The sequence below is a fragment of the Rhinolophus sinicus genome, linkage group LG02, assembly GCF_036562045.2.
Source record: "Rhinolophus sinicus isolate RSC01 linkage group LG02, ASM3656204v1, whole genome shotgun sequence".
Classification (NCBI taxonomy): Eukaryota; Metazoa; Chordata; class Mammalia; order Chiroptera; family Rhinolophidae; genus Rhinolophus; species Rhinolophus sinicus.
Window position 1 is genome coordinate 150,079,893 of NC_133752.1, and position 23,077 is coordinate 150,102,969.

Here is a 23,077-nt window from a genome sequence, read left to right on the forward strand (position 1 = left end):
CCCCTCCTCAGCTTCTCCAGGCAGAAAACTGGGGTGCTCTCCCTGGCTCGGGTGCGAGGGGTGGAGAGGAATCAGAAATGAGCGTGGACCACGTGCTTTTTATGAGGTGTCCCAAGCTTTCCACATGCTTGGGGGCTCTGCCACCAAGATGCTGCCCTTTGCTCCAGAAAAGCAGCCTGTGACTCTGCACTGCCCCTGTCCACCCCTCAACTCTGTCCATTCTGCCCCCTGAATCTGCCTCCGGGTCTGAGACCTAGTGGTCTCACCTCCTCCAACACACTAAGCCCTTAATAACAGTAAGAATAAAACAGCTCTTTTTTTTTTCTTATGTGTGAGGTGCTATGCTGAATGCTTTACAGATATTTTTCATTTGATCCTTGCAACAACCCTACTAGGCAGACACTATTATTATCCGCATTTTACACATGAGGAAATTGACGCTCTGAGAGAAGTTATTCCTTCCAAAGCAGCATAGCCAGGATCTAAGCCCCCAATCTTTCTGATTGCAAAGCTCGTGCACTTCTCCTCGGTCCACTGCTGCCTCCCCCATGACCCAGGACTGGTCCTAGAGCAGGACACTTCGGGGAGGGCACTGGGTTTTGACCTCCCTCCTCTGTCCTGGCACTTTGAACAGACCATGGTTCCCCTCCAGGGCCCCAGGCTCTGACGTGCAAGTCAGTCTTTCACTTCTGCTATGACTCATTCTCTGCCCCCTGGGATAGCAGCCTTCCACACCTCCCTGCCCCCCTCCCCACGGCTTTCTTGAGGCCCCAGTCATCTCCTTCAGTGGGCTCTTGCCTTATTGTCTGATTGTTCCCTCTGAGCCCCGGCAGTGGGAAATGCTGGCCTCCCGAAAGTGGGATGGAGTAAAGACTATGCGGTGGGGGTGGGTGAACCTGGCAGAGCAGGAAAAGGGCCAGACCAGAGCTGGGAAGAGGAGGGTCAGAGCCTCTCCAGGAAGCTGTCAGACTTATGATAATAACAACTGCCCTCCTCAAGTCCTTACCCCATACCAGGCCCTGTGTTAAATGCTTGATGTGCATTCCTTCATTCAATCCTCACCACAGCCCAGTGAGTTGGTACCAATATTCCTGTTTTCCAGAGGTGGAAACTGGGGCTTTGCAATGAAGTAACTTGTTCAAGGTCACAGGATAGTAATGGCAGAGCAGGGATATAAATGCGTGTGTCAGGTTCCAGAGCGGCAGCATGACCCCTAGGTCGTGACTCCCTCTGCCCTTCCTCCAGACTGCTTGTCGTGTGGGTTGAGGATCAGAGAGAGAAGGAGCCAGGGCCCTTGCCCCCAGGAGGCTTCCAGTCTAGCCAAGGGGGAGTAGGACCCACACCCAGGACACACATAGACGAGGTGTTATTATTATTGTTGTTGTTGTTGAAGCAACTGACTAATGACTCAAACGAGACCAAAAGAGACGGACGCTGGAGTGTGTCTCAGCCGGGACAGGAGCCCCTATTGCCCCTCACTGCAGGGTGTGCAGCAGCCCGGGCCCTGCGCTAAGAACCCCTCAGGCCCTGTGACAACGTTCCACGTCATTCGAGAACCACTGAAGGACAGGAAAGGGTGACGATGGAAGGCTCCTGTTCACCAAATCCAATAGGCTTGTCTCAACCCTTCATTTCCTGTCCTTTTGCATTTCATCCAGAAATATTTAAAGATCACCTCACCCATGCCAGGCCCTGGGTTAGGAGGTAGGAATACAAAAGAAGTAGGTCGCAGACTGGTCCCCCAGATGTTACTCCTGGGGGTCAGAGAAGCAGGCCGTGGGGGTGTGAGGATGCAGGCTTCAGCAGGCCCATGGTACACGGAGGAAGTCCCTGTAACCCTGGCCTCAGGCGTCCTCGCTCATTGGTCCTTCCCGTAGGAGCCGCGTGAGGGTGCCGCGGGTGATGAGAGAGGACAGTGGAGGGGTGGAGTGTGGTGAGGGATGGGCTGGAGAGGTAGGCAGGGGTGGATTGTGCAGGGCATTGCCAGGTCTTTGGGTATTTTTAAACAGGGGATTCCCATGATTGGATCTACCAGAGAGAGAGATGTGGCCTCACCTAAATGGGTGGTGGTGGGAATGGAGAGAAGCGGGCAGATTTGAGAGCTGCCTGGGTAGGAGGACCAGCAGGGCCAGGTGATTAATTGGGCGTGGCAGTGTGAGGTCCAGGATGAGGCGGAGGCCTCTAGTTGGGTGACGTGGAGGGTACGTGATGTCCTCTGCAATAGGGATGCAGGAGAAGAGCAGGGAAGAGGGCGGGATTGGGTCTAACCTGTTGAGTTTAGCGCGCTTCTGAACAGCCATAACTGCCCAGGAAGCAGTTTGAAATCCAGATGTCTGGTTAAGAAGGAAAATTTAGATCAGACATATGAGTGTGAGTCATGAGCCTTTTCCTGATAAAGGGAGTCCCAGAGAGACCATGAAGGGAGACTTGCTGCACAGGACCCTATGCATGGAAGGAAGGAGGCATATTTAGAGATACTCTGAAGGAGATTGAGGAGGAGTGGCCAGGGAGGTAGGACGGGACCCAAGAGTATATCATTGTGGAATCAGGGGAACAGCGAAGAGATCAGATGATGTTGAGAAGTCAGGTAAGATATGAACTGACAAGTGTCAGTTGGATTCAACAGGGTCACAGGGAGGTGGCAAAGCCAGCTCTCATTAAATGAATCCGAGGTTGGCTGTGTTGGGTTGGGGAGTAATTGAGAGAGAGAGAAGAAGACAGTGAGTGAGATACCTTTCTCAAGAAGCTTGGCTGTGAGTTGGATAATGTGGCAATAGCTAGAACCAGGGTAGACGTTGGTTAAAGATGGAAAATAGCTGAGGAGGTTTGTGTGGAAGGAGAGGTAGCAGTAGAAAGATTTAGGTAGTAGAGATGGCGGGGCAGTTGAGGTGGGACCCAGAGCCCAGGCTGGGGGGACTGGGGTGGGAGGAAAAGAGGGACAGGAGGAAGGGCACAGAGATGCATGCCGTGATGGTTGCAGGTGGCAGGCAGGGAACGAAGGGAGCCCCACCTTATCTCAAATCTTTCTGGGACACATCAGGCCAGACCATGCAGGAGAGGGAGGCAGCCTGGGAGGTTTTGGGATGGGGAGGACGGTTGGAATTGCTGCTGTGGAGGATGTGTGAGAGAACCAAGGAGGGAGATGGGGAAGGATGGCAGGTGCCATGTAGAGAGCCTGCTGTTGGCTGGAGACCATGGCACCAATCTAGGTAGGCATGATCATGCCCTACTCTGGGGTCCTCAGCCCTCGTCTCCCACCTTCTCGACTGTCCTCCACCTCCACTGCTCTCCAGAAAACTCCCAGTCTTCAATCCCTATCTTGGGGTTACACCTGAGTTCCCTGCCAGTCTCCCACTGGACACAGCCACCTGATCCAGAAATTTATGCCGCAGGTACTTCCTGCTTATGCCAGGTGCTGGCAGGATAGCAAGGGCCCTGCCTACTGAGCTTTCAGTCTAATCGGGTAGACCAACAATAGAGTAACTAACAGGATTGTTACAGTTGGTGCCAGGGCTGGGGATAGCCTGAAGAACGCAGCGTGGGGCTAGGACTCTGGAGCCAGAGGGCCTGGATTCTAATCCTGCCTCTGCTACGTGGTAGCCATATGACCTTGGACAAGTAACCTAACCTCACTGTACCTCTGCTGTAAAGTGAAGAGCATGCTTCATAGAAAAGATATGAGGATTACATTAGTTAATATTCATAAAGCACTTAGCACTCTGCCTGGTACATACAAAACACTGTATATGAGCTTTTTCTTTGAAGTAATAAGGTAGTGTCCAGGGAGGCCATTTTAGATTGGGTGGTCAGCTGTCCCATGGCACTCAAGCATTTCTAGAAGCAGGCTCATCTTATTCATCTCCCTCTCTTTTAGAATTGGACCACCCACCTGCCCATTGCTAAGTTCTAGGATGACTATAGCCTTACCCCAGCCCCCATCACCCTGCCTGGCTCCCTGTGGGGGTGGAGAGTGGGATGAACAGGGGACTGGATGGAGAGGCCTCAGGGTGGACTGGCTGACTCACCACCCGTCTTTCACAGCGCTGTATTCTTTGCGACCTACCTGACCCTGGCCTGCTGTCCTGGATCTAGGTATGATGATGCTTGAGGAGTCACTGTGGGAGCATGAGCAGGATCTTGGACATTCCGACCCCAGCCCTGCCTCCCACCAGTGTGCACCCTTGAGAGGGCCCCATCAGTCTCTGGACTCCATCAAGCAAACCTACCCCTGACTCTTTTACTTGACACCTCTGAGGTGGGCGGAGGGTGGACAGACTAATTGGGGCACATGGAAATGTGGCTGAAGAAACAGCCTCCAAGAAGTGGGGGTGGGGGTGGGCAAAGACCTCCTCCCTGCTGCGGTGACCCAGCCTACGGCTGCTGGCACCCCCCACATTCCTCTGAACTTGGTGGCTTGCCTTGCAGGAGGTATTTCCCCTGGAACCTGATTCTCCTGACCATCTTTGTAAGTGATCTGAGGGTGGCTGTGGAGAGATGCCAAATGAGGATGGAGGGAGGAGGGCGGGAGGATAGGCTTTGAGTGCCAGGAAGTCCAGGCTGGGGATGTCTAATGTGAGGTCACTGGGGGAGATGGGTATTTTCACCCCACTTCTTCCAAAAAGGTGTTCCACCCTCTCTTTCCAAATGGGCTTAGGCTCCCCACTACGCCATCCATTGTCTCTTTTCATTGTGATATATTTTTAAGAGGTTTGTATGGGGCATCCTAAGCTAGGGATAATTAAAAGTGTGTGTGTGGGAGGGGGGTCCTAGAAAAGGGAGCAGAGCAGGGCTGCAAAAGGAAGAAAGGCACAGCTGGCACAAGACCTGTTAAGAGGCTCCTTCGCCAGGCACGAGTCCTGGAAGTAAATGTGGGTGTGAGTGAAGCAGACATAGAGTTAAGGGGTATATGCAAGAGGTAGAGGCCTGGGCTGATCCTTGAAGGTGTCTGGGCCCCAAAGTCTGAGTTCTGGAGCATTCCTGCTTTTCTTTTCAGACCCTGTCCATGGCCTACCTTACTGGGATGTTGTCCAGGTAAGGGGACACGTGGTAGGGGAGGGGGCCTTAGACCAGGCTCGGAGCCAAGGACTGGATACACGGTGTGTGTGGGGGAACTGCCCCCAAACAGCATCCTTCCTGGAAGCATTTGAATGGGAGAGGGGACTCAGGCAGGCAGGAAACCTTGGCCTAGAGCCATCTCGCCATACATGCTACTGGACCGTGCCTCTAGGTCTGTGGGGTGGGGTGGGGGATGGAGGAGACCGAGGTGACTTCTGTCAGGCTGCAGCTTAAAAGACCCCAGATCTATGAGCATGAAGTTCCCACCTCCAGACACCAGCACAAACCCCTCCCACCCCCACTCCCACCTCCCCGAGAGTCTAACATGTTGAGAAGGGAGGACCTTGGGAAAAGGGAGAGAGTGGGGGCCAGAGGTCATGGGATCAGGTCCCTGCAGACGAGCGTAGGCCTGGAAGGAGGGCCGTAGGAGAGTGAAAGCCCTGCTGAGGCTGAGCCCCGGTCTGTGGTCCTGCAGTTACTACAACACCACATCCGTGCTGCTGTGCCTGGGTATCACAGCGCTGGTCTGCCTCTCGGTCACCGTCTTCAGCTTCCAGACCAAGGTCAGTTCTGGGCCCTGTGGGCAGGGCTGGGTGAGCTGGTGAGAGGTAAAGGGCGTGAGTTGGGTCTGGGGCGGCCATGTGGGAGAGGGGAGGGGGAGGGGACACTCGGGGCTGGGGGTCAGCACTAGGGGGTGGCCTGTTGTACAGCCCAGCAGCTGACACCTGTCCTGTCCTTGCAGTTTGACTTCACCTCCTGCCAGGGCGTGCTCTTTGTGCTGCTCATGACTCTGCTCTTCAGTGGACTCATCCTGGCCATCCTCCTGCCCTTCCAATATGTGAGTCTCAGGGGCTCCCAGCGGGCCACACAGGGAGGAGGGGGGCCACGGGCCCAAGGGGACTGTTTCCTCCACACCCTCCAGGGAAGGCCCAGAGCCAAAGGCTCACAGCCTCCCATCCTGTCCGGCCCCTCCTGGCACCTGCCCTGGGCTGGTTGGCAGCGTAAGCAAACCAACAAGGAGGCCTTTCTTGGCAGGCCTGGGCACCTGCCTGCTTCGTGAGCCACATCCGGCTTCACCTTTCCTATCCTCCCCTCTCAGTAGAAGGTGAGGCTGGGGGAAGGGGTGCCACGGAGCGTTTAAACCCCTGGCCGGGGAGGGAGCTCTGGAGCTCCAAGGGACCACCAGGCCCAGACGGGCCCTGACGAAGGGCCTCCTGGGAGTCTTGGGGGATTGGCCACATTCAGAGGGGCAGACTCTGGCCAGCCCGGCAGGTGGGGGTTGGAGAAGTGGGCCCTGAGCCTACTCCCACCCGACTGGAGCATCCATGAGGCCAGCCAAAGCTCAGCCCTTTTACAAGTGTCCGACATGCCCTGGGCAAGCCAGCTAGAACTGCTCAGGCTCAGTGACCCATTCCAGGTGCCCACGCTGCTGCAGATGGAGAAGGGGGCTGACGGAGGACATCACAGGAGGGCCTTGAGGCTCAGATCCTGGGAACCCAATAAATAAAGCTATTGGACCCCTGCTAAGGGCTCAGTGCTTATACCCGCCCCCTGCTCCTCTTGGTACATTGTCCCTAATGGCCCCTTTTCTTCCAGGTCCTCGCCCCATCTTCCCCCACCCAGTTCTTCGAACCCCAGCACCCAGGGCATTGGCTCCCAGTCCAGGACAGTGGGATTGGTTCTGGCATTTCCTTGGCTTTTCCCAGAATCCTGTTGACGAAGGGAGGGGCCGGAGCTGGCCTGGGGCCCTCTGTGTATCTAGGATAGGGGGTACAGGAAGTGGCCCCAGAGCTTCAAAGAAACCTTTATTGACCCAGGTCAGGCTGCTGGGATGCCTGTGCTTCCAGAAATATTCTGGGGAAAGTCCCTACAGAGGGCACAGCTGGTGTGGTACCTCTTATAGGGTTTCCACACCGAGCCGGGTGCCCTGAGACCTGGGGGAACCTGAGATTGGGAAGAGGTGCTGCTCCAGCCCCTGCAGGCAGTCCCATCATACACAGCTGGCAGGGATTCCAGACCGCCACCCACCACAGCCCTGAGTTCAAGTCTTTGTCCCCTTCCACCTGAGCCCCTTACCTGCACAGGCAGAGCCCAGGAACTGGCCACAGAGAGACAGACAGACCCTGCACAGGACAGGCAGGAGGGAGCAGCCTCAGGCCAGACCCAGGCTGGGAGAATGACAGAGCCCAACAGGATGAGTCACTCTTGTGCTCCTTGAGCCTGGGGCTGTATGTGGAGGAAACAAGTGCCAGGCAGGTTGGGCACTCCCCTGCCAAGCCCTCCATGGTCACTGTTATCCTGGGATTCCCCCATCCACTCTGAGCACACAGAGAATCAAGGCACCCTCTTGGTCCTGGGGCTTCTTAGGGACTGCTGGGGAGGGTTGGGGGCGGTAAGAGGGCCCCACTGGGGAGGTCTGTCCCACATCCTCCATTCTCTGGCCTGAGCCCTCCTCCCTGCCCCACCACCCCCTCTAACTGTCCCTAAGCTTATTTTGCCTCTGCCCCACAGGTGCCCTGGCTCCACGCAGTGTATGCCGTGCTGGGAGCAGGCGTGTTTACATTGGTGAGTGTAGCTCCCTGGGGCCCTGCCTTCTCAGTCTCTGAGCATCTCCCCAGGCCCCTCCATCATCCCTGCCTTCCTCATAGCCCTCCTCCCTGAACCCTTGTGAAGCACCTATGGGCAGGGTGGGCTCAGGGCTGAGGTGAGGGAATTCTCTCTGGTCTCCAAGACAGACCAGTTGGTCTGGGCAGAGGAGGGAAAGAAGGTTGCAACAGGATTGAAGCTTCAGAAAGCTAGGAAGAAGTACCCCTCACTCCTGGGGAGAGCTAATGCTGTTTGTGGGGGTGGGAGCATGAGGGTGTCCTGATCACGGGGACTAAGGTAGTCCTCGCTCTCCTAGGGATAAGCTGGGAAGGCTTCTTGGAGCAAGGATTCCAAGTACTAGGAGAGAGAGACACTTAGATTGACTTTGTTCTTGGCCATTCCCACCAAACTGGAAGCGTTGATGACAATGGTTGTGATTCTGATAACAATAATAGCGAATATTTATTGAGCACTTGCTCCCACCTCCCCTGCAAACTCTCCACACGCCCTTCATCCTCACCATAACTCTACAAAGTAGGTTCTATTGTTATCAAATTGAGATGAGGGACGTGAAGCTCAGAGACATTAAATAACTTGTCCAAGGTCATCCAGCATCCTAGGAAGTGGTAGGGCCAGATTGGCCACTGGATGGTCTGGCTCTAGAGACCCACTCGGGGAGGGGAGTCGGGTGACTAGAAGCAGATGCCCAGGGGACAGAAGGTGACCAGACGCAGATGACATCTGCCTGAAGCAGCCCAACACAGACCCCTTGCTCAGGTGGGCTCCAAATATGAATGCGACAGTGCTCCAGGATCCAGCCAGGGGGATAAACTCAGATTGGTGACATCTCCTCGGGAGGGCATCCAAGGAAAATGTCCACTGCCAACAGAAGCAGCGACCAGACTGTCCTCTCCCTCATTAGAATATTCAGCTGAGTTCAGTCTGGTCAGAGTTCAGCTTCCAAAGGCTTGCGGGTGACAGATTGGGGAAGCAGAGAAGGGGAAATGGGACATCAGATCTATGAGCAGAAGTTATGGAGGTTTTGGATTGAGATCAAGCCAGGAATGGGGTGTGGTAAATTCATTCATTCATTCCCACAGGTCTTTATTGAGCACCTATTATGTGTGATATGTTGTGCTGTGTTCCCAGGGTACCATGGTCAACAGGAAGAACACAGAGCATGGCACATAGCAGCACTCAGTAAATATTTGCAGAATGAGTAAATGACTTCCCGGCTCAGAACTTGAGGGTTAGAAGGGACTAAGAAGCGATTTAGTGAAACTCCAAGCCCCGCCTTTCACAGATGAGAAAACTGAACCCTAAAGAAGTTAAGTGATGGGGCAGCCGGTTAGCTCAGTTGGTTAGAGTGCGGTGCTCTTAACAAAAAAGTTGCCAGTTCAATCCCCGCATGGGCCACTGTGAGCTGCATCCCCCACAACTAGATTGAAAACAACTACTTGACTTGGAGCTGATGGGTCTTGGAAAAACACACTTAAATAAATAGAAGTTAAAAAAAGAAAGAAAGAAGTTAAGTGATTTGTCCCAGGTTTCCTGGCAAGATGATGGCATATCAACTAAGTGTGGCCTTGATCAAGACTAGGGTGACCAACTTATCCCAGTTTACCTAGAACTTTCCCAATTTTAGCATTAAAAGTCCCACTTCTTGAGGGACCCCCTAAATCTTGGAAAAACCAGGATGGTTGGTCACCCTATGACACTAACTTTGCTCTTTTTTCCAGTATGTGCCAAAGACAAGTTTAGACTAGAAGGATGGGGTGGGAAGTTTGCTAGGAGGAAAGAAAGACGGAGGGTCACACGGGAGCGAGGGAGCCTGTGGGGACCTCAGAGGGTGGCCTGAGGGCCAGGGTCAAATGGAAGCAGAGGGGTCAATGCAGGGCAGAGTGGGAGGAGGGTGAGCTTGATGAATGGAGGGTCACTTGGCTTCATGCAGATCAGGTGACAATAAGTATGTCAGCTATGTGGGGAGGCTGTCTGTACAAGTAGCGTTGGATGAACAGTAATCCATTAAATTTGTTTAATAATCCTTTGTGTTCTCAGAATAATAAAAGTAATCTCAACCATCTGTTCCACCGTTTACATTTTACAAAGCACTTTCACACCTATTACCTCACTGGATTTCCACCATCACTCAGAGAGGGAGGCAGCGCTGATGTTCTAAGACCTACTTTCCACATATGAAGCCCTGGGTGTGAAGGGGCTGACAGAGTCCCACTGCCAGGAAGGGGCAGATTTAGGAGAGGGTCCAGGTGTCCTGTGCACAGCCTGGTGCCATTTCCAGTGCCACATGGTCGTCCTCAAAGAGGGCATCACCTATTGACTTGGAGTTGGGGGAGCTGGGGAGGTCTCTCCAGTAATTTCGCTCTCTCTCTTGCATTATCAGTATTACCCTCTACTGCATTATTCCCATCAGCATAGAAACAGGCTATAACACACACACACGCACACACACACACTCACACTCACACACACACACACAGACTCACACACATCCCTCCCTACTCCTCACCCTGCTTTATTTCTCTTCATAGCATTTCTCATCCTCTGAAATACCAGATATTTGTATGATTTCTTTGTTTCTTGTTTGTCTCCCTCCAGCAGAATTTAAGTTCCTCAAGGGCAGGGATTTTGCTCTGACTTGTGTATTGCTGCATCCCCTGTGCCTAGAACAGGGCCTGGCACCCAGTGGGCATGCCTTGATGTCATGGAATGAATGGATGCCTGAGCGGCATGGCCATGGTGCTGTCAGAGCCAGCAAGGAAAGTGGCTGTGCAGTGAACTTAAGGGCTGCTGTTAGGTCTTCTGTGAGTCACGGGGGAGGAGGAACCACAGGGCCTAATTGCCCATTGATGTCTCATTAAGAGATCACACCCCGAAAGGCCCTGGTTGGGCTCATCCTTCAGGTTATGTAAACAACAGTCAGGAGCACAGGTATGAATCCTCCAGTTCTGCGCCCTGCCCACCCTCGTCTTCTTGCGTCAAAGCAGGGAGGACGTGCAGCAGGTGCCCTGGGTCCCGTGAGGTAGGGGAGAGTGGAGGAGGGGACACTGGACTCATTCCCCTTCCTCCCGTCAGTTTCAGGTGGACAGAGGCCCTCAGAGGCCCTGCCCCACAAGAGCTAAGGTCCCTGGGCCTTTCTGTTAACTCCAATTCAGAAGGTCGTTGACCTCAACCTGACCCTGCTTCCAGCATCAGTTCTGTCCTGCACCTGTCGTTGTCTAGCTCCGACCCATCTCCAGAACCAGTGCCCAGCACCCTTGGTCTCTCCAGCTGCCTATCCTGACCTTTGGGGAATTCTCGGCATCATGAGGGGCCCTCCCTGTACTGCAGCTAGAAGAATTACAAGATAGCATGCAGTGCATCCCTGCCCTGCTCACTGCCCCAAGGAGGACGTGTGAGAAAGAGGTGAAGAGAAGGGTCAGAAGAGGTCCAGACCCCCAATGAGAACCACCCCTGAACTCGCACCAGCCTGGGCCTTAGAAGGGCTGTGAGAATCAAATGATTTTCTCTGCCATCTTTGAGGGGAGAGACACCTAGCTGGACAAGGCGAAGCTTGGAGGGTGGGGAGCCCAGGCTTCTTAGGGCTGTGGTCCAGCCTTGAGGAACATATCCCTCCTGGGCCTCACCCCATCTAGCCCTAGTACATTCTCAAGGGGTTTTCTGCCTCTCCCTACCCCATACCCACTAGGTGCCAGACCCAAATGCCAGGAGAAGTGGGTGAGTCAGCCGGAAGGTACTGGCCCCATCCTCCTCTCCCCTCTGATGCCCTCTCTCTGGGTGCTTTTTGTAGACGCTCACAGAAAGGCAGGCAGGGGAGCCTGAGGGCTGGGCTGGGGTGGGAAGAGAGAGAACAGGTGGGGCCACGGGCTTGGTCAGCAGGTTTCCCGCTGCAGCTGAGCCTCCATGCCCACCCATTTTAGGCAGGTTGCTCTTCCTCGGAGTTAGTTCTCCTTTGGGGACTCCCAAAATCTATTTAGGGTCTCCCAGCCACCTAAATAAGGAAGCCAAGCCTGGAGGCCCAGGGAAGAAATGAGGCACAGGACTTTAGAAAGTAGGTGAGAGGCCCAATGGGAACAAAACTCTGCTCCCTGCCCAGCCTGGCCAGTTTGAGGACCTGGGGAAACATCACAGGCTCTGTGCTTTAAGGAAGATTATTGAGAAGCTGTATGGATAGGACAGAGGCTGGGAGACCAGTTAGAAGGCCACTGCAGTGACCCAAACTCAGGGACAGGGTGGCAGAGAGAACACGTGTGGTCAGTACTAGATGCTTCAGGGCCAGTGGTATTGGGATGAATGAAGCTTGGATAGGAAGATGATTTGTTTGTAGAAATGCTGGGCCTCCAATACTGGGTGTTGACCCCAACCACTGGGGGACATGCCACCTGTGCCAGTCTGTGGAAGTAAAGGAAAGCCAGGACTGAGCCGAGCCCTCAGAGCTGGGAAGGACCTCCCTGCACTGAGGCCTGGAGAGAGCACGGCCACACACACACACACACACACACACCACATGCCAGGCATAACACACCATACACACACCACAACACATACTAGACACACGCACACCACACACAAATACCATAAACGTGTGCGCACACACACACATATACGCAGTGTTAGCTCTATGCAAGCCCCATTTCCCTGATTCAGCCCAGCATTCTTTCCACTCTTGGCTGTCCATTTCACACAGAGCCCCAGAGAAGCCATCCAGGTCAACTCCCCCACAACAGGGGGACCCAGAGACCTTTTCATCTGCCAGCCTGAGGCAGGGCTTTTAGCAGCTATTTCCAGCCCAACAGGGACTCTGTCCTCCAGACATGACAGCATCTGAGGGATTCAGGAAGGAAACTTCAGTCTGCCCCATACCACCTGCTTTTCTGGCGGGGGCCATGATATATGCCCTACCTTCTTCATACTTAGAGCAACACTCTGAAAAGTAAAAATGGCTGCACAAACCCAAGGCAGAGATATGGTTTTATTTTAGACTTATCTATTTCATTCAGCGTTTAGAGGCCCTTTTGCTTCAGTGGTTTACACGAGCCTGAAAGATCCAGTGAGAACCTTCTCTGTTCTGTCACCCACCCTTTGCCACTAAAACAGTCCTGGCACTTCCCCTGAGGCCTCACCTGACCCTCTGGAAGTCGAGTGGATTCCTTCAGAGCGGGAGGGAGGGTGGATTGACCGGTAACTGCTCCTTTGGTGCAGAGTGCGCTAAAAGGTGTCCCTCGCCCAGGCCTCACCTCAGTCTCAGTTCCTGAGGTGCTAATCCTCAGGTACCAACGCCCTGCTCAAACCAAGCCCTAACAACACCCAGACCCAGAGAGGGTGAAGAAAGCCCCCACCCCAACCCTGGAGGTAGGGGACTGAGGGAGAGGGTGATTCAGAGGCCCTGGAGGGAGCAAGGCAGAGGAGAATGTACACTGGCGGGGCAGGGCAGGGAGGGAAGGAGTCACTGCTCTCATACTCTGCGTGAGGGTTCTCCAGAGCAGAGCCAGGAAGAAGGACTGTCAGAGGGCCAGGGGAGCATGCAGAGTGGGAGGAAGCTCGGCAGACGGCCGCATACACCCCACCCAAACCGCATTCAAGGCCTAGCTCATCCTTTTACCACTGTGACCTTAGGCAAGTTATTGACTTCTCTGTGCCTCAGTTGCCTCATCTTTAAAATGGGGCTGATATTAACTCTCACAAGGCTGTGGTAATGATTACATAAGATAATATACAAAAAGAAAAAGAAGACAGCCTAGCACCCGAACATGGTAGTTTTTCAACTATCATGGTAGCTCATACCCTTACTGTAAATGTTAACCTGGTAATTCAGAGCGCTGGATTTTGGAGCCAGCGTACCTGGGTTCAGATCCGTTCTCAACCACATTGTAGCTGTGAGGACTGGTCCAATCATGTCACCTCTCTGTGCTTCCAATTTTTTTTAATCTGTCAAATGCAGATAATAATTGTACCCACCTCACAGGTTAATATATACAAAGCACATCATCAGTGATCAGTAAATATTCCGTTAGTCGTAGTCAGTTGCCTAAGGTCAGAGGCAAGATTTGAACCCAGGTCTGCGTGACTCCCCCGTCCGTGTTCCTGAGCACTGTATTATATGCCCTGCGTCATGGTACCACCCACGGGCTCTCTCACATACTTCCGTACACTGCTCCCCTTTTATCCTGGGCTGAGCTGTCTGGCTCCCATGCCTGCCAGACCCTGTTCCTTCAGTGGCCCATCTGGAGGTGGACACTGGGATCCAGGGTTACCTGCGGTCATTGTTTGTGACACTCAGGTCAGTGGTGACAAGAGAAGTGTGTTACATTGGCCCCGGGCAACTAATGGACTCTGGGTCTCCGCTCAGCACCTCTCTTCCCTTACCCTATCCTGCATCCCCAGTGTGGGGGCAGAGCCCCAGAGAGTAGTTTCCAGGCTCTCGGCCTCACATAGACAGGTGCTGGCTCAGGTAGTAAATGGCCATCAACTGTGATGGGATGGCCATCAGCTGTGGCTAGTTGGCCGTCAGCTGTAACCAGTGAGCCATTGGCCACTAATATAACTGCTGTGGCTATGCTAGAAGAGAGAAGAATGGGGGCTAGCAAGAAGATGGTGGCTGAGCCTGCAAGCGGAGCAATGAGGGTTGAGAATTGTATGGCTTCTGTTTCCTGTTTCTCCAACCCAGCCACCAGCGAGAATATAGTGGTATGACTCCCCTACCTATGGCTCCGTGGGTGTTCCTTTTTGGCCTCACCATATCCTGCGTTCTTGTATGGGGAGTGGGAGCAGAGACCCCGCAGGTCGCCCGGCACGACAAATGGCGCAGCGAGCAGGGTCTCCCGCACAACACCACCTAGGGCACAGAGCTTAAGGCTGGTTGTCTTTTTCTAGAGACTCCTCAAAGGCCCTGCTCACCCTCTAGTCCAGTAAGTGATGGCAGGACCAGGGGGGCCCAGGGCGTCCTGCATCCCCCAGGAAGCCTGCAGTGCTCTTGGCCGTGAACTCTGTGCTTCTCTTTCTTCCTCTTCCATCCTGCTACACACACACACACACACACACACACACACACCTTCACACCATGCCCCAAAGCAGTGTCACATCATGGAAAGAAAGTGGGATTCAGGGGTTAGAAGATGTGAGCTGTCCCCTTGGCCATGTGAAATGGCAAATCACTTACACTCTCTGTGCTCCAGTCTCCTCAGCTACATGATGGAGACGATAATGCAACACCTGTCACAGAGGCTTATGGTGAGAGTTCAGAAACTCTTCCTTTGTGTAACTTTAACCCTTCTTTTCAAAATTTCTAATTGCATGGTATTGGAATGTATTTATTCATACATTTCAGTTTTTTAAATCTTAAATAATACAGGAAAAGCAGACGCTGTTTGGACCATGTCCGTCATTGCCTTCCCCAGTGGTAACCACTGTTGTTCATCTTCTTCCAGACCTTTCTATATGCATTTTATAGATGTTTGCTATATAGTCTCCTATGACATATAGTTTCCTAAGGTTTGTCTGTTAACAAAAAGGGGATCATCTGATATGGATTTTCCTGCGACTTGCTTTTTTCTCATAGTAGCATGTGTCAGAGATGTTTCTGCCCACAGTTTATTTAAACCTCCCCTAGTAGATAGAGTTTGAGGTTGTTTTAAATGTTTCGCTGTTAGAACCAATGCTGCAGTGGATGGCCTTGGGTGTGCTGCTTTGCATACTCGTGCTGGCATTTCTGTAGGATGGACACGGTCCATGTGCTATTTTTCATGCTGATTCAACACATTGCAACCCCAGCTTTTTGTATTCAGTGCCTGTTTGTTGGTGGCTCTGAGCTGACCTTTCCATGACATGGCTCCCTAGAGCTTCACAACCTCCCCTTTGGGAGGACAACAGACATGAGCCTAGGTCCTAGACACGGCAGGGTCAAGCCAAGTATGTAAGCAGGGGGCGGGCCCTGGCCAATAAAATGAACCAGGAAAGTTTACTTTGGCTCCTCTGCCGTCTGTGCGTGCCCCCTCCCTCCCTGCAAGCCCACTCTGTCCCTGTCTCTATCAGAATGAGACAGGCGATCTGGTTCCAGCACTAGAAAAATAACCATCAGCAAGTCTGAGACTCCTTTCCTCATATGTAACGTAGTGATGATAATGCCTACCTCCTAGGGCAAACTGGGCTCGTGAGATGAGGTAAAGGATTAGTGTGTGAGAGGACTATTCAGACGTCAGTTAATAGCATCCTAGTCCCACTCTTGCCTCTTGTCCCAATCCTACATTCTCCTTCTGCAGGGTCTTGTGTTCAGCTGGCTACTAACTCAAGTGCCTGCTATCCTTTCAGGTATTAGTGGTTAACCCATTTTCAGCTGTCTACTGAGATCTTAGCTGCCAATAAGATGTTAGCTGTAACCAAGGTATTTACTCTCAACCAAGACGTTAGTGAACAAAGCCCAGGGGGTTATCAGTAGGTAACTTTCCCCTATAATGAATGCTTGCTCATGATGTAATCTCTGATAATGTCTTTTGCTCACATTAGACTGTCAGTTCTCTGCAGGCAAGTTCCCTAGAACATAGTAGATGCTCAACAAATATTGTTGGGTATAAGTGAATGAAAAGCCTTCAGTTGACTCACAGACATGAAGTTCCAGTGACGGGTGGCACAAGGCAGTGGGTTTGAATGTGGGGCAGCCTATCCCAGAGAGCACCACGTAGATAGACATCCATGGCCATAGGCCAAGGGCAGGAGCAGAAATAATTTCATTCCTCTTTTTTCCACGAGAAGAGCCAGCTGGCTGCTATAGGAAGCCTCCTGGGTGAATGGTCTTTCGAGGGGCCACCCCCAAACCTGATCAGGTCCAAGCCTTCTAGGTTGAGAGATTCATTTTCATTAGCTCACCCAGGGGTGACCAGGCTCTGGGAAATCAACCAAGCAAGCTACTGATTGATAAGCCAGATCAGCAATTTATTAACTTCTGCTGGCAGCTGTGACTGCCAAGCAGCCTGTAGCACTGGAGTTGGCCCCTCTCCTTGCTTGTTCTCTCTATGGAAGGAAATTTATTTGGGAATCCAAATCAAATTCAGAAGGAGCATAGAAGGGAGTGAAATAATACTAACGCATAATCATAGTTGATGCCATCTGCACTGTCCTATATTTACCCTCAAAACCACACTATGGTGTGGTCATTTGGGGACTACTGTCCCATTTTGTAGATGAGGACACTGAGGGCAAGTGACGGCTGCTGAGGGATGGAACCTGCACTCCAAGCCAGGTGTTCGAGCTCCCGTCCTGTGTTCTCAGATGCCCTTCCTTCAGTGCTACTGAGCTCAGAGAGGCTGACATTCCCTGCATGGAGCTCTCCATTCCTGGCAATGGCTCCTCATTTTCCTTCTGTTAAGGCCACACAGCTTCGCCTAGTAACATCTCTGCCTCCTCCATGAGGCACAGGAGACACTAGAGGCTCCGCATCAGTGTACACAGGTTCTCACGAGGGCACCTCTCCTTCTGCAGATAACAACAATAAAACCACATGAATAGCTACCATTCATTAAGTGCTCACCGTATGTCAGGCGCTGTGCCAGGTGTTTTGCCCATATTGTCTCCCTGTCACAACAACTCAGGAGGAAGGTACTCATCTCCCTGTTATGGATGTGGACTCAGGCTCAGAGAGACTAAATATCTTGCTCCGGGCCCCACCACTACTGAGTAGCGAGGGTGAGACTGGAATCCAGTTGGTCTGACTTTCAAGCCCACACTTACCATCACCCCCGACCTCCCCATCTTTGAGGGTGATGTGCCTTGATGTCCCACTTGCTGGTGTTGCTCCCTGTTGGAGCATCTGCCCCCTTTGCGCCAGGGGCATTGGCGCCAAGGCAAGGATCCTCGCAGGCTTCCATGGCACTGCACCTAAAATAACTCCAAAGAGCCTAGGTCCTGAGTCTAGGTCCCCAGGAAGCGGTGTCTGGGGTGAAGGAAAGAAAGCTGGGCTTCAGTCTCCAGAGTGAAGTACAAGCTTCATGGGCAGGCTCCAGCCCCCTCTCTCTGTCCCCCCTGCTCCTGCCACACTGAATTCCTCACTCATCACACCATGACCCTCACCTCCAGGGCTCCTCTGGGCCTTCTCAGTCTAGCAAACTCTTACTCATCCTTCAAAGCCCAAGTAAAATGTCCTCTCTCCTGGGACACCTTCCTCCTGCCCAATCAGTCCCAATTCTGGCATTTACTGGGTTTCATTGTAATCATCTCAGTGTTCCCCACTAAGTGGTAATCCCCCAAAGTCAGGCATTTGTGTTCCCAGTTGTCTGCAGCTCTCAGCAAGTCGCTGGCACCAGCTCTTGCCCCGTGCATATTTATGGTATAATGAATGTTTCAGAGGACCCAAGGAACACAGGTCCATGAATAAGTGATGGAATTGCCGGGCACAGCCCAGTTAACAAGAATGTGAATCAATTTAAAGAATTCCAATCCCATGTGGATCAGTGGTTCATAACCTTTGAGACACTGGTGGAACTTTTTGGCTTCTTTCTCCCAGAAAAGTACACCATGCCTGTCAAATGTAACGTGCCACTTCTAGGGGGGTTCTGCTCTGCAAGCTGGGGCCACAGAGAAAAGCTATGTGGGAGGAGCAGGCATCAGTGCGGACAGTGGAAAGGCTTGGTCGGGGGCGGCAGGGTGGCAGAGAGGAGCCCTCTCTAAGGGAATAACTGTTCATAGCCCAGGAGGCCAACAAGGAGCCCTGGGGAGAGACTCCTTCCGGACCGGAGGTACATTAACCCCAGGCGCTGCCTGTAGGCAGCAGAGCAGATGGTTACACATGGGGGCTCTGGAGCGGAGCTGCTTGGGTTCAAATCCTGGCATTGCAATTTCCCAGCTGTGTAACCTTAGGCAAGTACTTAACATCTCTGGGCTGTGGTTTCCTCTGGGAATAATAGAATCCCTACTCAGTAGAAATAAGTAGGCTAATGTCTGTAGAGCACCTAATAAGTGCCCGTTCCCTGCTCGCTGTTATGTGAAACATTCATTTATCTTCTAAGAGCAGGGCCCTGAGGGAATAGCAAGAAGACTAGGCCCTCAGCTTGAATGTCCCCTCCTCCAAGAAGCCTTCCCTAACTCCCTGCCACACTCACATAGAGTCAGGTTCTTTATGATCAGTACCCCATGTTTTGGTTATATCCATTGGACTAACAATTACTTCCCACTAGACTTCAAGGTCTACGAGGTAAGGGACCTTGTCTGTTTTGTTCTTTGCTGTATCCCTGTGCCTGGCACATAGTAGGTGCTCAGTTAATAGGTATTACATTAGGAACAGAAGGTGTTGGGAAAGTTCCAGATACCGGGCTGTCACAGGAGGGTCACTGAGCAGCCAGGCAGCAGGTGATGGTAACAAAATCAGGGGGGGCCTGGGGGGGGACAATGGGACCCTTTGGTCAGTGTCACCGTGACTGAACCTTCTGACTTCTCCTTTCTCTTCCCTTTCCCTCAGTTCCTGGCCTTTGACACCCAGTTGCTTATGGGTAACCGACGCCACACGCTGAGCCCTGAGGAGTATATTTTTGGAACCCTCAACATTTACCTAGACATCATCTACATCTTCACCTTCCTCCTGCAGCTTTTTGGCACCAGCCGAGAATGAGGAGCCCTTCCCACCCCTCCTTCTTTCAGAGAATGTTCCCTTGCTGGTCCCCTCACCCTCCGTGTGCTCCTGCAAGCCCAGATATAAACTAGCTGCCCTCCCGGCCTGTGGCCAGCCTGCTCACTCCCTCAGCCCAACCCTTATCCTTACCCTCTGCAGCTTGTATGAGTGCCCTCGGGCGCCCTGCAGAACCAAGGTCACACCATCCCTTGTGCCACCCGTCCCCGCAATTACATCTCCCAAAGTGGGACCGTCGAGGCTGGAGGCTCCTCTGAGTTTGAGGACCCAAGAGACAAGTGAGAGGAGATGAGCGGGATTTCCGATGTGGGAGAGAGACCCCAGGAAGCCTGGCTGAGGCCTGCACCCCCACCAAGATTCCTCCTAAGGCTGCCACTGCTGTGTGACGTTGGGGCACACTGTCCTGTGTCCAGTCCTCCCCTCCTCTCTTTCCTTCTAGGTCAGGCGTTAACAGTTTGTAAGGAAGCGGGTGGAAGGATAGCTGGGAGACGAGGTGAGGGTGTTTTGCAGGTGGGGGTTATGGAAGGGTCGTATGGTTGTCCCAGGCTGCCCATCCTCTCTCTGCTGTAGGACCAGTAGCTTGTTCTAGGGACTTGAGCCCTGGGGCCAACAGCAACCAGGGAGGGGTAGGAAACCAGTGCCATCCATAATTGCCTTGGTTTCCCCTCCTGGGTCGTGACAGAGCACTGTTGGGGCAGAAGGCCCTGCTCCTAAGTGAAAGCCTGCCTGAGGCTCCAAGGGAAGGGGGAACAGTGCAGCCAACTGGGGGTCTGGGCTCTGCAGCACTGCCAGTTCACCCCAACCTGCATCCACCTGGGAGGCGTGTGGGGTTGGCAGGGCTGAGACCTACTCCTCTGAGCTTCTCCTCTCGGCCCCCCAGGATGCGCCCCAGGCCTGAGGCTGAGTGCTTTAGCCTCCAGGACTGGATGTTCTGAGGGCGGGAGGGTTATTCCAACTGCGCCAGCCTCATCTGGAGGGAATCCTGCCCTGCCCCCAGCCCTTCCCAAGACCTTTCTGCCCATCTTATTTCTTAAACCCTCCCCATCTGATTCCATTTGCTGGCTTGTCCCCAGCCCGGCCTCCTGAGGCCTCATTTGGCAGTACCTGTGTCCCTTCCTCTAGCTTCTCTGGCCACTCTGCACAGAGTTGCTAAGCCCCCTCCACTCCTTATCTCCTCATCTCTAATTTTGAAGCTATCCAGCCAGGGCCAGTCCCTCCAGCTGGTCCCAGGTGACGAGGCCAGGTCTCCTTATCAGCCTCTAGGCAGTTGAGATCTCAGGCAGGGAATGCGTCAGCCACCCAGCCCCCTGCAAACCCTGCTGGGGAGGGGACCAGGGGGCCACGCCTGGGGGAGGCGTGCAGCCAGCACAGCCAGCTGGTGCTAGCAGCCAACTCCCAGCCAGTGGAAAGTTACTGGGTGGGGTCAGAGAGGTTCAGAGTGGATTCTTCTCCCTCCAGGGCCACCTCTCTTACCCTTATGCTGAGGGACCTGTTTGTCCCTGGGGAAGGTGACTAGGTATGCTGTCTATGTTCCCAACCCCTCCCTCCCCACCCTTCCTATTTGCAGCTTTCAAGAAATATTGCAGAAGCATTTGAAGTTTTGTTCCATCTTGGATATTTGAGGAGAGAAGGAACCAAGAAGTGATGGTGGCATTTGTGTGTGAGATTAGAGGCAATGGGTAGGATGCCTACTGTGTGCTGTCCTAAATTAATCGATTTCAGCCATTCTACAAAGGTGGTGTTCTGCATATCCACATAGCAGAGGGAAAAGCTGAGGGGATCAAGGGCTTGGGCGTGAGGTCATACAGGTAGCAGATTGGGTGGGGCTGGAATGAGGCTGCATGGTGGTCAGGCCCTCATGTCTCTGGGGATTTGTTGTTCTCAGTGCCACTCCTGACCTTCCGTCTCCTCTCTCACTACCACCACCATTTTCCTCTCTGTGGTTTCCACCTTCTGGACATAAACTAGGAGGCAGGATGCTGGTGTCTGATTCCCAGCCTCACTGCCAACAGGCCCGTGGTATTGAGCGAGTATTTCTTGCTGTCTGTGATTCACTTTTGCTATTGGTAAGAAGAGAGAGCATGGCCAGGGTGGTGCAGGAGAGGCACCAGAACACTGTTTCTACTGACTTCCTTACCCAGGTGCCCCTTCGATTCCTTTCCTAATCTCTGGTCCCAGTTCTGAGGGGTCAGAACTCTCCCCTTTTGCCCTGCCACTCTCAGCCTGGGCCTTCGTTTTGCTTCTCAGAATCCACACTCAAGTCCTCCTCTTCCTGGGACAGTGGATGCAGAAACTGGGGATTGAGAAGCTTGTCAGAGGCTGACATGCAAAAGCTGGGGGAAAGAAGCAAGCTCTCAGCAATAAACAACGTGACAGCAGCAACTCAGGGCCATCGCAAAGCAGAGTATGCTGCAGACTCTCCTACTCTGGGTCCTGAGAGGGGTCCAGGGCACACTGAGCTGGCAGCAGAGCCAGGGCTGAGGCCCTGGCATTCCACCTGCATCCAGGCCCCCAGGAGGCCCAGGAACACCTGGATGGGCCTTGGAAGGAGGAAGGGTGGGGGAACAGGAATGTGGGATTATAAGAAACTTGAGACACCTAAAATGGGCGGGTGTCACAAGCTGCAGAGAAGGAGGGGAGCCTCCTGGCCCCTCACATTTTTGGCAGGGGTGGGGCTGGGCCCAGGAAGGGGTAGGTTGGATTTCATAAAGCTAGAGGCAGCCAGGAATCTGACCATCTATGATATAGGGTCAGAGGTCTCCTGCTGAGGGGAAGACAGACCAAGAGATCCTCTCCTGGGGATTGCAGATTGGAGACCAGGGAGCCAGGGAAGTGCATGTAAGTCCCCAGACTCCTGCACAAATTCCCAGGTGTATGCTTGCCGTCTCCTGTATGTCTGGGGAAGCCCCAAGAATCTTGGTTCTTCCATCCTCTGCTCTTCTTCCCAGGGGAGTCAGGATCAGACAGCCACCCTTACTTTAAAAGATTCCACCTCTCCTTTTCCTGGCCCACCTGGGGACAAGTCCCAGGGCCTGTCACACACCACCTACCACCCCCCCACCCCCCCACCCCCCACCCCCGCCCCGCTGAATTTCGTACCAGCACTTTGCTGCCCCTCAGTGGCTGTCTGAGGAAAAGCATGGGCTGGTTCTACGACAGAGAAGCAGAGGGCCCTGTGGCCCAGGTAGTGGGCTGGATTTGGCCTCTGGCTTCCATTCCAGGCTCTTCTCAGATCTCCTCAGACCTCTGATCAGCCTTGGACTTTCTCTTTAGTCCAGCCATTGTCACGTCTCTTGGACACTGTTTACCTGTCTGCTGGAAACCACTCATGCACCACCCCACTCTAGAGCTTCCTCCCAGTGTCTGAGGACAGAGGCACATCCTCAGACAGGGCTGTCTTTCCCGGGACTCACCTTCCCTGTCTGTGACTGACAGAAGATAAGAATAAAGTAATTATGATACCTGAGCTGTTTCCTTTGCCCGCCTTTTGTTTGCTGCCTCAGACGGCTCGGGGAGTCTGTATGTGAAGTTGAACCGGATTCAGGGTGAAAGTTTCACACCAGAGCTGCTTCACCCAGTGTAGCTAAGTGTGAGTTAATTCTCCACATTTATGTGGGAAAAGGGACACTGGTCCTCCTGTTGATACCGTGTTTCCCTGATAATAAGACCTAGCGGGGCCATCAGCTATAATGCGTCCTTTGGAGCAAAACTTAATATAAGACCCAGTCTTATTTTACTATAATATAAGACCGGGTCTATAATATGATATGATATGATGTGATGTGATGTGATGTGATGTGATGT

At 53.1% G+C, this 23,077-nt stretch overlaps 1 protein-coding gene across 2 annotated transcripts in view; it reads left to right on the forward strand.

Annotated features, from left to right (window-relative positions):
• Positions 1-22,739, forward strand: part of FAIM2 (Fas apoptotic inhibitory molecule 2) — a 32,210-nt gene extending 9,471 nt beyond the window's left edge. For both annotated transcript variants that reach the window (XM_019724621.2, XM_019724620.2), the window contains exons 6-12: positions 4,042-4,092; positions 4,426-4,465; positions 4,994-5,031; positions 5,531-5,618; positions 5,798-5,893; positions 7,567-7,620; positions 19,106-22,739. In XM_019724621.2, the coding sequence (XP_019580180.1) occupies positions 4,042-4,092; positions 4,426-4,465; positions 4,994-5,031; positions 5,531-5,618; positions 5,798-5,893; positions 7,567-7,620; positions 19,106-19,255 (517 nt within the window). In that variant the 3' untranslated portion in view covers positions 19,256-22,739. The remainder of the gene's footprint in view (positions 1-4,041; positions 4,093-4,425; positions 4,466-4,993; positions 5,032-5,530; positions 5,619-5,797; positions 5,894-7,566; positions 7,621-19,105) is intronic.
• Positions 22,740-23,077: the final 338 nt, after the last annotated feature.